This window comes from Caloenas nicobarica, chromosome 17 (assembly GCF_036013445.1).
Source record: "Caloenas nicobarica isolate bCalNic1 chromosome 17, bCalNic1.hap1, whole genome shotgun sequence".
Taxonomy (NCBI): Eukaryota; Metazoa; Chordata; class Aves; order Columbiformes; family Columbidae; genus Caloenas; species Caloenas nicobarica.
This window is the reverse complement of record NC_088261.1, coordinates 5,143,856-5,157,559: the sequence shown is the minus strand read 5'-3', so window position 1 is coordinate 5,157,559 and position 13,704 is coordinate 5,143,856. Positions and strand designations below refer to the sequence as shown.

Genomic DNA, 13,704 nt, shown 5'->3' with positions numbered 1-13,704 from the left:
CATAAATTCTGCCAGATAAACTGTGTCCTCCCCTAGATGCTCCCTACTACTCCTGGAGGGGGTTGGGTGTTCTTTTCCAGCTCTGCCATCCCTTACACAAGGAGGAGCCCGCTCTGCTCCTGAGCTCTGCCGTAGCCAACACATGTGGGAGCTTCTGACACGGCAAAGTCCTTCTGGCAAAAGTCACGCTCCTGTTTTTGGAAAGCCTCACTCCCTCAATCTGCCTTTCCCCACCTGCTCATCTAATGCCAGACCTGGCTCACACCTAGAATAATTCGAGGAGTCCGAGATCTCAAAACAGATCAAGCAGCTTGGCTTCCAGACTTTAATTAGCCATCGTCTTCATCCCTCTCCGAAGTGTGTCACTGCTTTATCTGCTGGGCCATAGGAAGTCAGACAACATAGGAATGCCTTACGCTATATATCCACATTTTCATTCGGAATGTCTGTAACTCCACACTCGTGGAAGGATCAGCTGCGCAAAAATGCATGCCGTGTGTGGCAAAGCATGCCCAGGCACTGCAGAGGTAGCTGTGAAGAGAGATGAAATCAATGCAAATTCGAGCATCCAGCCCTTCCAGCCAGAAACACCTTCCTGATGTGGAAACTGGATATTCTCCAGGTGGAACTAGGGATACACTCATTGTAGCTGCAGGAGAAAGGCACATCAGTCTCTGCAAGCGTGGTGAGCAGGAGGAGGGTTTCTGCTGGCACACACAGTGCAGAGAGTTTTTACTACCTTTTTCCCCAGCCCTTTGCTCCATTTCACACACTTGGAGCTTCAGGATTTAAAGCAAGAAATGCCAAAGTGTGTATCACTTAACCAGTTACCTCAGGACTTGATCTTGTCTCGCAGAAGAAGGAAATAATCTGGCTCTGCGCTGCAGCCTGTACACTCACCCTGCTCAGCCTGTGAGCTGAACCTCACAAGGGGAAGACTCTTCCCTTCCCTCCCCCTGTGTTTTGACCAGCCCTGCAGGTGTTCTGCTGCTCAGGTTGATAATCCTTCCTGAGATCATTCCCTGAATAATACAACGTCTCCTGGGAGCTTCACAGCGCCGGGATGCTCCGGTGCCAGCCGCTGACCAAGCACAAGCCTGGCACGCAGGGATGTCCCTCTCACTCAAGAGCCAGAGCCACCCAGGCAGAGTCCACATAATAAACCATTCCACGGCAGCTTGAAATCTTTGCTTTCTCAAAATGAACCAGGTGCTCTGGATGCTCTTGCTTTTAGCCTTTTTTTCCCCCATTCCCAGGACTCTATTTTTTTTTTTTCTTCTCTCTCTCAGAATTTGACACCAGGGACATGCAGGAGAAACCTGTGACAACAGCACAGCGTCCCTAAGGATGCCATGGTTCAGCTGCCTTTCAAGAGCTTGGGCTGGACCAGCTGCCATGATTTCGTTGTGCAAAGGATGTTCTCTCTCCTCCTCACTCTGGTTGCACAGCACCACGGGCAGTTCATTATATTTCTGCTCTGCTTTCAGCAGCTGACATGCCCCAAATTTGTCTACTTTCTGAATTGTTTATTTGCCACTGTTAGTAAGGTTTTGGGTTCCTTCTTTCCTTGTGGCAAACAGTGAAATGTGGGGCCAAGTGCCCACCCAGCCTGTATCCCGTCTCTCACCACTGTCAGACATGAATGCTTAGGAAGAAAACGTAAAACAGTATGTAAGCAAATTAAGTCCCACTAAGCATTTCCTTTTCCATGTCTTCTTCCCCCACGAGACAAACATTTTTTCCCTGCTTAGTTCACCATTCTCAAGCTTAAGTAATTTTTGACAGATATCTATGTGCTTTCTGGTTACATCATGATGTGTTTATGACCAAATGCTTTTTTTTTTGCAATTTAGACAAGTTCAGCCCCTACACCCACTCTGTGCAGCATCATACGCTGCTGAGCCCACTCGATTCCTCCTGCATTACGAATATAAGCACAGGAGATTCCCAACCGCATCTCCTGCGGCCGCTGGCTCCACAGCTTGGAACAGGTTAGGTTCCCTCCTGAATTCTCTCGTTATTAATATCACAAACCAAGCTGTTTTGAGAGCAGTGTCCCATTAATCATTTTAGCTCTGCTGCAGTTTTCACCTCGCTGCTTCTTCCTGTGCCTGAATAGTCTTCGGTAATATTCGAGTCTATGGGTAATGCTGGATTAAAATCAGCAGGTCTGCCGGGGCAGGGCAGGACCCTGACCTGAGCAAGCTGAGGACAGGCAAAGGTGGGACGAAGATACAGCCACACAGCCACGGCTACGTCGTGGCATGAAAAAATGTGCTACGCCAGCTGATAGTAGGAAGGACTTGAAGGAAGGAGAGCTACCCCCATTAAATCTTTGCCTCTAAACTTGGATTTTCCAGAGTGCTGGCAACACTGGAGAGACACAGTAAAAATGAAGATAGCTAATAAAATACAAGGGCAGCTCATGTGAGTCAGCACCAACATGGACGGCAGGTCCGGTCAGAGATTTCCAGTGACTGCCTGGGCTCTGTCATGTTTGAGGACACCATTTCCTTTCACTCCCTTTCCACGTTTAATCCTGCTGTGTGTTAAAAGGTCCAAACACTGAGTATCTACCTCTGGATTACCTAACAGAGGACCAAAAGATGCTTACAGAGCATCTTCCCAAAAATCCACCCCCAATACCATCCCATTGCCTGAATCTCTCGAGGGAATATTGTGCGTTCCTTGGTGCAGTAACACAGTATCACTGCAGCTGACCCAAACCTTCCCTCTTACATCCAATACCCTTTTCAACTCTCTGTCCTTCGCTGTCATTAGAAATCAACATTTTGTTTTGCCTTTATCCCTTTTCATTTTACTAAAGTTCTTCCTCAGGTGCTTGCCTGCATCCAGCAGCACCCAGCAGTGAAACCAGCTGCTCAGCCCCACAGTGCAAACACCATCACACAGGACCGGGCTCCATCTGGCCCGTCCCAAAGCCTCCCACAGCTGCATGCCTTTGTACCTGCCACTTTGCCGGCGTGCTGCAGCTTTCATCCATAAGCCAACAACATTTTTCAGTGATTTCTGCTGAGTCAGAGAAAGCCTCTACGAGGGCTGCTGCTTTTCCACGTGGGAACGTGCTTCTGGGGAATAATTACAGGGAGTTTAAAAAGGGACTTTCAGCAGCCAAATTGCTTCACATTCAGGCTCCTGGCCAGGAAGGCAGAGCACAAAAGCTGCTCTTTGGCACTGTGAGAAATACCTTGCACCTGCGCCCATCATGGGCGTGCATTGCCCGTGGGCGAAGGTCACTCCTCACATGGCAGCGCCCTGGCACTGAAAGATGTGCTCGTGGCTTGGTGGGTCCAACGAAGCGAGCCGCTTCCCGAATTAGCCAGCTTGCACTTACCGAGCATCCCTGTGTGTTCTGTCTTCTCCAGGCTGTGCCCACCCAAGGCTTTTTATCCCCCCACCACAACTGATTATAGAATGTGCTGCGTGGCAGAAAGACAGTCCCTGCAAAGCTCCGGGAGATGATGGGAGCACGCTGCTAGTAACTTCCCCCCCCCTAAATTTTGAGGTTGTGAAACATATTGACTGTAAAATAGAGATAAGAACTGGAGTAGACACAAACAGCGTAGGCGTTACTCCTGTTTTTTTGCAACTCCCACTCTCTTGCAAAAATAGTACAGCAAGCAGCTCGCTGCGCTGTGCCATCCTTCATGGACCAAGCAACAACGGGATCACGTACCTGGACATCAGTGGACTGAACCAGAAGCAGAGTTGGCATCTGAGGCACTTGCAGAGGTGCCAAACAGTTCCTGTTCCTTAAGATCTATGGAGAGAGGCTCTGTCTTAAAAAAAAGATGAAATTAAGTAATTTTAAATGGTATATAAATATATAAAAAGTAGTAATATAATTCAGAAGTGCTCCAAAAACTTGTCACATTAAGCTAGAGCGCTTTCCATCAAGAAAAGGGGTGATGGGAAGCCGCAGCAGGGTATCACTGCATCCACTCAGTTTCTGTTCACATTACACACCACACGCCCAGTCTTTAGGCCACACCTGCACCATAATTCCTATGTGCTCTTAATCCCTGTGTGTTTCTAAACCCGAGCAAAATACAATTAATTAGGTGCCGACCAGTTGCAGAAATCAGATAAGACTCACTGGCAGGCGGCCGCTTCCAGAAGATGCATCTCCTGATGGACAGAGATGTTGTGCAACTCGGGGAGAGCATCACCCCGCTGTGGGCTGGCGGTGTGGAGTCATGATAAGACTCCAGGGTGTCACCTCAGCAGAGGAGAAGCTCGCAGACGGTGGCGGCTTTCTGACTTGGGGGACAGACATCGGAGCCCCCCATGGCAGGACGGGGTGAGTACCCACCAATGCTTCTCCTATGGGACCAGTGGGGCAGCAGCATGATGGGGATTTGCAGGTACAAGTCACCACCTTGCACTGAAACCTGCCTTGACTGACCCTCCTCTGCTCCATTTCTTGCTTTTTTTATCCAAAACAGAGAGGGAGATTTTTAAACAGCCTCTCAGCTGATTGTTAAGGCAGGGACAGTGCTAAGGACCAAGGTTTTTGGCTGTTTTCTAGCCCAGAAAGAATTTTGGGCAGGGATTACTGCTTTCATGGCAACTAGTGAGAATAACATCTCTGTACAAATGTCAGAGAGGTTTCTGAGAGGCCGAAGCAGCTCTTTGGACTCGGACTTGGGGAAACCATGCGATATGGCAGCAGCACCTCGCCATAAATAATTGTATCTATCAACATCAGTCATTAATCATATTTGCTCACTCATCCTGTGCTGCAGTTGAGTTTAATGGGACACGGGGCTGAAAATAAAAAGTAGGTTTAGGTCAGAGGAGAAAAGGACAGAGGAATGGGCTTTAGGTTTGGAGACAAAGTCAAAAAATGGGGGAAATGTGTATTTTCCACCAGTTGAGCATTTTTTCCTGCTATACCAGGAGTTTGGTACCCCTTGAGCACGTGGTGCCAGCCCACTCCCAGCCGGGGGGTGGTGGCCTGACATTTTGGGGTGGGATTTTGCGGTGAGACCACAAGCGCGCGTGGGAAGGATTGTCTGCTGGAGGGGGGCGAAAGCGCTTGCAGGCAACAGCATCCATGGTGGCCAACCCCTCCCTCTGCTCGCCCACAGCCACCGGCATGGACGGCGATGACACCGTCACCGCCGAAGTCTGCAAGGAAGGTGACATTGGGGATGGAGAGTGAGTAGCTGGCAGTGGGGAGGCCAAGGGCTGGCCTGCAGGCAGCGGGGCTGGGCCGCCATGGCAGCGGCCGCCATGTTGTTGGCCGCCACGCTGTTGGTCGAGGGGGCAGCATGTCAGCTGCAAGGGACCGAGCCTCGGCTCCCCTGGGTGCCCACCTCTCCCGCAGGCTCTTGGAGGTGATGGTGGCCGGTTACCCGGTGCTGCTGGTGAGGAACAAGAAGCAGTTCAGCGCCCTGGGCAGCAGGTGTCCCCACTATGGCGCCCCACTCAGCAAAGGTGACCCTGGCTCTGGGCAGGGGGGAGAAGCCGCGTCAGGGGGGTCAGGTCTCATGGCTCAGTTGTGGGGGGGATTTTCTGTTGCAGGAGTCTTGAGAGGGGAGAGGCTGCGCTGCCCCTGGCATGGCTCCTGCTTTAACATCAGAACCGGAGACATCGAGGAATACCCTGCTCTGGACTGTCTTCCTTGCTTTAAGGTGACTTCTCGCCTCTTCCTGCTCCCAGTTTGGGCCATGTCCTCCATACCACCCACATTCATCCACTCTCACAAGCACCATGTTCCTTACATCAACTAAAAAGACCGTGTCCTGGCCATGGCTCTGTGGTCCAGGTCACACAGAGCCACACATGGGGTGATTTGTTGGGATCATCTAATGGCCTGTCCTAAAGCTCTGTTCGATCAAAGGTGATGCTGTACAGCCAGCACAGCTCTTCCTGAGTGCCCTTGGGATGAGGAGAAAAGCTCACGAGCTCCTCAGCACCATTTGCCATCCAAGATCCCTACAAGTCACTCTCGGCTCACTGGACCAGAACCTCCCAGAAAAGCTCCCACCACCACCTCATGAATGTGGTGCTTAAATGCACTCTCACCCCTTCAGGTAACAGTGGAAGACGGAAAGGTGTTTGTTACAGCAAAAAAGAAGGTATTGACCTTACCTGCTGTTGCTAAGCACAAGCAGCATTGTGGGCTAGGTGTGATTTCAGCATTTCTCATTTTCTTCTAGGATCTTGAAAGCAGCCAGAGGACGAAGGACACGAGCATGCGATGCCTTCTCAACTACGACACGATGCTGCTTCTGGGAGGAGGTCAGTGAAGTGATACCATGCCCTCTCCACAGATGCTGTGAGCTGCCACTCTCTTCTCGAGCGAGGACTTCCCTTCTTCCTCCTACTCCTTAGTGACATGTAAGAGGGCTGAGATGAGCATCTCTTGTAGGTGTGGCTGCCCTTGCGTGTGCAGAGACACTTCGCCAAGAGGGCTTTACTGGCAGGATCATCATGGCCACCAAAGAGAACCACGTTCCGTATGACAAATCCAAACTGAGCAAGGTTCGTATGTGAGAAGGGCAGGACTCTGAGTACCACATGTGAATTAGGGACACGGCCCACACTCTGGACCAGACAGAAATTGAGCCCTTCCAGCAAAGCAGGAGTGCTGAAGCACCCACAAGGAAAAGGGGTATAATTTCCAGATAACATCTCACTTCCTCCTCCCAGGAAGTCCTTGATCACAGTGCATCATAAGCTAATGGTTTTACCCCCTTTAACTGAGTTCTTCCCACTAGAGTTTGAGCTGATGGGTTTTTCTGGGGAGGGACAAGAAGATGATGTGGGGAGCTGTGATTTACTAATGCAAAATTTGCCTCTTACGCAAACTTATGTCCCAGTAAACACTGCGAGAGTATTGCTGGCTGCAAGAAGTGCTTTATTTCATATTTCTCCTTTGTTTCCAGCAAATGAACTTGAAAGCTGAGGACATCTACCTGAGGAAACCTGAATTCCTTAGTGCTCGTGGCATAGAGATGTGGACAGAGAAAGAGGTACAAGAGCAACCAACTCAGTTCTCAGTGGGTGATCCTGTCCCTGCCACGGGGAGGGGACACCCACACCTGCAGGCATAGGGCTACATTTGTAGAAATTAGGGCTCTGCCTAAGTACACGCGTTACCTTCTGGGACAGCACTCCAAGAGTTGGTGTGCAGGCCTTGGGTGTAACACTCATCTGTGCTACCCATGGGCCCATCACATGCGAAGAGGGTAAGCCTTCAAACCAGCCTTAGAGGAACCTGGACTTGGTGCTGTCAGTGAGTGCTTCTAAAGCCTAGGACCTGTAGGGAGTAAGAGAGAGGACCCCAGCATTCCTCATCTCATCTGAGTGTCCAGAAATCTGGCATGCGGTCACAGGCAAGCGGAACAGGTTGATGTGACAGGACACCAGTGGTCCAGAGGTACCCGTCTGATCTTCGCCTCCTTTCTCCTGCAGGCAGTGTCGGTGGATTTCCAGAAGCAGAAGGTCCGCTTCATGGATGGGTCCTCACAGAAGTACCATCAGCTGCTCATTGCAACAGGCAGTCGGTAAGCACACAAAGCATCTGTCATACACAAAATTTTCAATGGGACAAGATGGGTCAACACAGGGTTGTGGAGGTTTGCTAGAGGTGTGTGAGAGGGAGGTGGTGTGAGATGAGATAAAAGGACAGGACGGGGTGACACAGCCGAGAGATTGCATGGGCTTGTGCTCCTACCCCATCCTTTCTGTTTCATTTCTGACCTTGAGATGTATCTGGATTCTCTCTCTTTCAGCTCCAACTACCTCAAAGTCCCTGGTGCAGACCTGCAGAACGTGTGCATTCTCCAAACCCCAGAAGACTCTAGAAAGATCTTAGAGCTGACAACTGGGAGGAATCTGGTGATCGTAGGAGCTTCATTCATAGGTACCAGGCTGGTGTGGGCACCAAGTCATCAGTGACAGCCTTGAAACCCACTTTTGCTGCATGTGCAGGTTAACTCGAGGCTCTCAGGGAGGGGATGTTCATTCACTGCCTGGCTGGGATTCTCCCTGGAGCCCTATAGCTGGTGGGAGTGTGTGTTACATAGCACACACTCACTGTTTCTGCTGACAGCCATAAACTTTGAGAGTTATAAATAATTTGTGGATATGGACAGAGGGAATTGTGCCTCGTGAAAACGTCACTGTCCTTCAGAGGAGCTGGACTCCCCTGAAGCATTGGGAAAGTGAGGGAGTAAGGCACGGAAAGGGAACTATTTTGTACACAGCTAGAAACTGGTTTTTGCATTTCCTAATATCCAGGTCTGTAGTGCATGAGAAGAAAGAACAGGGAGGCTGAATACCTCAAGTCCAGAAATGCAGAGAAGAGCAGTTCAGCTTCAGATTTGTTCTCCTCACCTGGAAAGGGAAAAGCTTTCCAAGGAGGAAGGTGCAGGTTCCTGCTTGCAGCAGGCTTACCTTGGGCATGCCTTCCCCTTGCAGGAATGGAGATCGCTGCCTTCCTCTCAGACAAGGCTGGTGCCATCTCAGTGGTGGAAAAAAAGGAGTTCCCTTTCCAGCACGCGCTGGGTCCTGAGGTTGGAGGTGTCGCCATGAAGGTGAGGAAAACCTGCTGCTAATTTCTAGGATGGAGAACACAAACTACCCAAGCAGCCCTGTGATCTGCAACGGCCTGGGAAATCCAGCCCCTGCCCTGAGTGACAACCCCGTGTACCCAGCCGCCTTTCTCACAGCCCCAGCTGAGCACACACAGCTGGTCCCAACCTCCCTCGCACACACGTTGCACTGCCCAGCTCAGCTTCATCCCCAAGTCCCGCTCCGTCCCAGATCCACCTCATGTCCTGACCAGGACATCAAAGCCAGGCTTCCAGGCAGCCTGCACCAGCCAGGGACACAAATGAAACCTCTCTGCAGCAGCTGAGCTGCCTGCCTGGGTTTTGGCTGGGTACGGCTGTTTTTACAGCAGCACAGCCTGGAATTTCCTCGTGAATACTCAAACCAGCTTCCTCTTCCTTTTCAGATGCTGCAAAATAATGGGGTGAAGTTTTATATGGAAACAGAACTCTGTGAGCTGAAAGGAAAGGATGGAAAGGTCAGTCATGCCATTGTGATCTCTCAACTGTTAATTTTAGGGGAAAAAACCCGAACTGAGGCATAAGACAATGCCTCCGTCTAGGCTTTCCTCTCCCACATTTAGACCCTCACATTTCTCTTCATTGAGCACAACTCTGAACTCAAAGGGCACCAGTATCTGTTCATATCTCAGGGACAACAGCGCGATTTTCTCTTACATTCCCGGCAACACACATTAGTTGGACAAGGTGATCTGAACCTGGGGAAGAAAGAAGACAGCAAAGAATGAGGCAGCAGGGAGTCTGCAGGAATTAGGACAGAGTTTTTAACCCTTTGTTAATGATTCTTGCTTCCTTCCTAGGTCACAGAGGCTGTTCTTTCCAGTGGAGAGAATCTACCTGCCGATGTGGTAGTGGTGGGAATAGGTAAGAGACCCCAGCTGGGAGAGGGAGGTGGTTTTGGGAGTGGGGAGAACAGCCAGCGAGCCCAGAGCACCCCAGTGCATCCCCAGGACAACATTCCCTGAAGTATCTTTCTCGCTCTGTTGTCATCCAACCCTTCCTCTTGTCCCCAAACACCTGGAGAATGTCAGCAGCCCATGAGCAGCAGCAGGAGGAAGGAGCTACTTATGCTCTCAGAGTGACCCTGGCTCACTTGCTGAGCTCTGCAGGTCCCTGCTGCGGTATCAGAGCACACCTTGTTCTGCACCTTGGTTTTATTGCCCCTGGATTAGCCCAGCACCAGCCCAAGCACCAGTCACTGCTGCGAGCTGCTGGGCTCCAAGCAGGCTGAACAGTCACATTTTTGTTGTAGGGCCAAGGCAAATTTCCTCCCTGCCTTTGCCAAGCTTTGTTGCATTTGTCCTTACTCCTCTCCCCGCAGGGGTGGTCCCCAACTCCACATTTCTGAAGGGCACCTCCATCGCCAGAGATGACAGTGGTGCCATCCTGGTGGATCTGGTAAGTGCCAGCTGAGCATCCTTGGTCCATGCCCAGTCCCGTCCCTCTCATCATTGCACTAATTACTTTTTGTCCCATCAGCACATGCGAACCAATATCCCAAATGTCTTCGCTGCCGGGGATGTGGTCTCCTTTCCTGTAGAGCTGCTCAACTGGGACCAGTCCAGCATCCATCACCAACAGGTGGCCGAGGCCCATGGTGAGACAGGAAGATGGGCATGGGAGGAACGGGACAGAGGGAACAGCAGGGAAACAAGAGGCAAAGGGCACTTCTTTGAGGACCTACGAGCAACAAAACTATTTCTTCTGCTGGTTCATCACAGGTTACATTGCTGCCTTTAACATGCTGAAGAGAGAAAAGCAGCTGCACACTGTCCCCTTCTTCTGGACCAGGATGCTTGGCAAAAGCATCCGCTATGCAGGTAGGAGGAGGCAGAGAGATGGGAACAGCCGAACTGCTTCCGAGCCCATCTGCTCACCCACCAGCAGGGTCTGGGGCTTATAAACACACAAGGGGTGCGGAGTTTACCTGACGCAGCTCAAATTTTGGACTGAGTCTGTGAACCCTGTTTCTGGGCCAGCAGGTTACCCAGAGCTCTTGTTCTTTCTGATCTCCGGTGGCTTAGAGGTCACGAAGGAGGAAGAACTTCCCTCTCCAAGGCAAGGAGAGGCTCAGGGTCATGATGCAGTCCGGCACTTCTGGGGCAGTTCTGCTTGTCCACAGTCTCTATGTCTGCTGCCCATCCCTGTTCCCAACTCCAGCCAGTCACTGTCCCCTCTGCCCCTACCTGTGATGGCACTGAGATGGGACTGGTGGTACCAGGGCTCCCCGAGTGGGCTGCAATGTTCTCTCTCTCAGGCTGCGGGAAGGGATACACAGACACTGTTGTGAAGGGCAGCCTGGAGCAACAGAAATTCTTGATCTTTTACATCAGGTGAGTGAATCTGTGGCTGGTTCGTGCCCTGGCATGGCAGCGCCCTGGGAACGGGACACGGTTCTGTCCCTTACGGCCTGCAGAGCTCCCGCAAAGGCTCCACATCACCTCCCATGGCCACGCACCGCAGGCAGCTGCTGGCTGTTGAACCAGCAGTGAGATGGTTTCAGAGCAAACCAAAGCAGGGAAGGAAAAGAGAATGAGCTCTGACGAAGACACCAGCTGGGCAGGGAGCCTGGGACACATCTCCTCTCCCTCTGCCCCGCTGCTCCCAGGCTCGGTGCCCAGCTCCCAGCAGCGCCAGGCGATCTGTCATAAGTCCCCGTGCACCCTGCAGCACCAGCCACCCCACCCCGAGCCCTCCAAAATACAGCTGGGCTCCAGCCAGGCTGCCACGGGGATGCTGCCATGCTGAGCTACGTACAGTGAGGACATCCACATTCTTCTGCTTTCCCTTTCAGGGACGGCTTCGTGACTGCAGTCGCCAGCCTGAACTGTGACCCCATGGTGTCCCTGATTGCAGAAGTTTTATACTCGGGGAAACAAATCTCTAAAGAAGAAGCAGAGTAAGTGACACCCTGACCAGGCTGGTGGGGGGTGGCGCTGTGCTGTGTTCCCCACACCAGCAGAGCCCACTGAGAGACACAAAGATAATTTATTGCAAATCTGCAACGTACCTCTCGCTTGCAGGGCCTGTGACGTCTGCAATACACCCTCACTGGCAGAAATGTAAGCTTGGTACGTGCCCTGCCACGAGGGGCACAGAGTCAACCAAGCGTTAACAGCTCCGCATCCTCCTGTCGTGGCATAAGAGAAATAAAATTACGAGCAAAGCTGAACCCAGCACCTGCATTTTGTGTTTGCAGACAGCCCCCGGCTGCTTGCTTGCACACTGGGGCAAAGCAAAGCAGCGCTTTCCCCTCTCTTCCAGGCAGGGATCTGCTGGGCTGGACAAGAGGAGGACACTCAGGTCGTGGGGCTCAGCTGAGGGTCTGAGCAGGCAGAAACAGCCACACATTCACAGATCCATCAACCCCTCCTGCTCCTCTCGCTGGCTGTTGGCAGGGAGCTTTGGTTCAGCGCACCGGTCACGCTGACCTTCTGCTTTGCAAAAAGCACATTTTCCCAGCAAGGGGAGCTGTGACCAAAGCAAGCTGCTCTCCCAGCTGGGAACTAGATAGTCTGCGTGTGGGAGCTCACACAAATTACCTTACCCCTAAGGACAGAGGGCTGCCATCCCATCTGAACCAGCAGCACCTGTGGGCATTGCTACAGCTGCTTCAAATACCACAATATCTGCTGCAGTGAGCGATTCCCACCTCCTGACAACAGCCTTGGCTGGCATCTCCTCTCCTGCTGTGTCCCTCCATGCTGGATGCTTTGAGGAGGTGGCCAGATGCTGTAGGAAATGCAGCCTCGATGCTCGAGGAAAGAGTCACTGGATTTTTGCAAGGCAGCAGCGAGGAAAGCTGTGCTTTCTACAGGAAACACTGCACTTACTCACCGGTCACATGGGGCTTTGCAGGAGGAAGGGTAAACCCCAAGAGCTGGGCAAGTTCCTGCAGGGACACTGACTTTGTCAGCCTAAAACCCCTCTGCTTTCACATTAAATGCAGGCTAACCAGAGCCCGAGCCTGTTTGCTCAGCAGGCAAGACATTAGGGTGCTGGTTTTGTGTTAAATACAGTAACTTGCACTCTGGCACCTTCTCACGTCTGAAAAGTTGACCTTAAAGGTGGTGGTTTACATTTCCTGACTTCAGGAGCTTGGTGCAGCTGCTCAGGGCAACTCTCTACCCTGAAACAACCACATCTTACCAGGCAAAGAGCTGGTTTTCAGCAGGTCGGGTCAGTCCTTTGCAGCAAGAGGAGGAAGCAGCAAATCTAATCATTACCCCAATGCCGAGGCACACAAGGGTGGAGACGCTGGTGGCTGGAGCACAGAGTTCCCTTCCATACTGAGCATCGACAGCACCACGCTGCAATGCACGGGATGGCGAGCACAGCCTGGGAGCTGCTCCTCCTTGCCCTTGGGTATCCTGCACACACACCTTCATGACTTTTCTGCCCCTTCAGTGCACTCCAGGACTTGTTGAGTGCTGAGCAGGTGCTGGCTATTTTGTATGGACTTGCAGCAGGGTAGCTGTGGTGGAAGAGGTCGACTCTGCCTCAAGCCAGAGGTGTCCATCCACAGTCCTTTCTGCTCAGAGAGCGATGCGAGGGGGTTCAGGCAGCCCCGCTCTCTCTGGGTCACAATGATCCCAAAGAAACTTGGCTTCTTGTAGCCATGAGCAAGCACACATCAAGCAAAGCAGCTCTCTATAAGGAGGAAGGACCCCAGGACAACAGGCTTCCCCATTTCTAAGACTTAATGGGCACCAGGCCACTTTCTGCACGTTGCTGAGTGCCACAATTTGGTAACAGCCCTGCCTTGAGTAGCTGGAACTCAGGCAGATTTAGTTGAGACTGTGCAGACTTATTTCAGCACAGGGCAATCCCTCCCTGCTCACCCTCAGAGCTGGGACAAGCTGTGATCTTCCTGGCAGACCCCGAGCAGCAACACCCAGACAAGTCTCTGCTCCCCAGCCACCAGGGGAGGTGGTGGCCCTGGCAGCCTCACAGGACAGGCACCTCTGGGGGTGCAGGGGCTCCCAGGAGCCCTCGCTGGGTCCACACAGAGACATTTCACTCCGCTCTGAGCCATAGGAAAGGAGCTATACAGCTCCACTCTCACCCAGTGCAAGGCAGGGGGGTCTCCATCCCTGGAGAG

The 13,704-nt window shown here is 52.0% G+C and overlaps 1 protein-coding gene across 1 annotated transcript; it reads left to right on the top strand.

Annotated features, from left to right (window-relative positions):
- Positions 1-4,278: 4,278 nt before the first annotated feature.
- LOC135995709 (apoptosis-inducing factor 3-like) lies at positions 4,279-11,736 on the top strand. The gene is made up of 19 exons (XM_065647218.1): positions 4,279-4,321; positions 5,112-5,181; positions 5,351-5,460; positions 5,548-5,657; positions 6,060-6,104; positions 6,186-6,267; positions 6,398-6,510; positions 6,915-7,001; positions 7,444-7,535; positions 7,764-7,894; positions 8,452-8,567; positions 8,990-9,061; positions 9,404-9,467; positions 9,925-10,001; positions 10,083-10,200; positions 10,325-10,423; positions 10,861-10,936; positions 11,398-11,502; positions 11,627-11,736. The coding sequence occupies exons 1-19, from the start codon at positions 4,309-4,311 to the stop codon at positions 11,667-11,669; spliced, it is 1,623 nt and encodes a 540-aa protein (XP_065503290.1). The 5' UTR covers positions 4,279-4,308; the 3' UTR covers positions 11,670-11,736.
- The last annotated feature ends 1,968 nt before the right edge of the window (positions 11,737-13,704 follow it).

What these genes read in the sequence shown, in the direction of transcription:
- LOC135995709 (XM_065647218.1), top strand. An exon ending in CTCATTGCAACAGGCAGTCG is followed by an intron (nt 7,536 to 7,763) that starts GTAAGCACACAA and finishes TCTCTCTTTCAG; the next exon opens with CTCCAACTACCTCAAAGTCC. An exon ending in ACAGGTGGCCGAGGCCCATG is followed by an intron (nt 10,201 to 10,324) that starts GTGAGACAGGAA and finishes GGTTCATCACAG; the next exon opens with GTTACATTGCTGCCTTTAAC.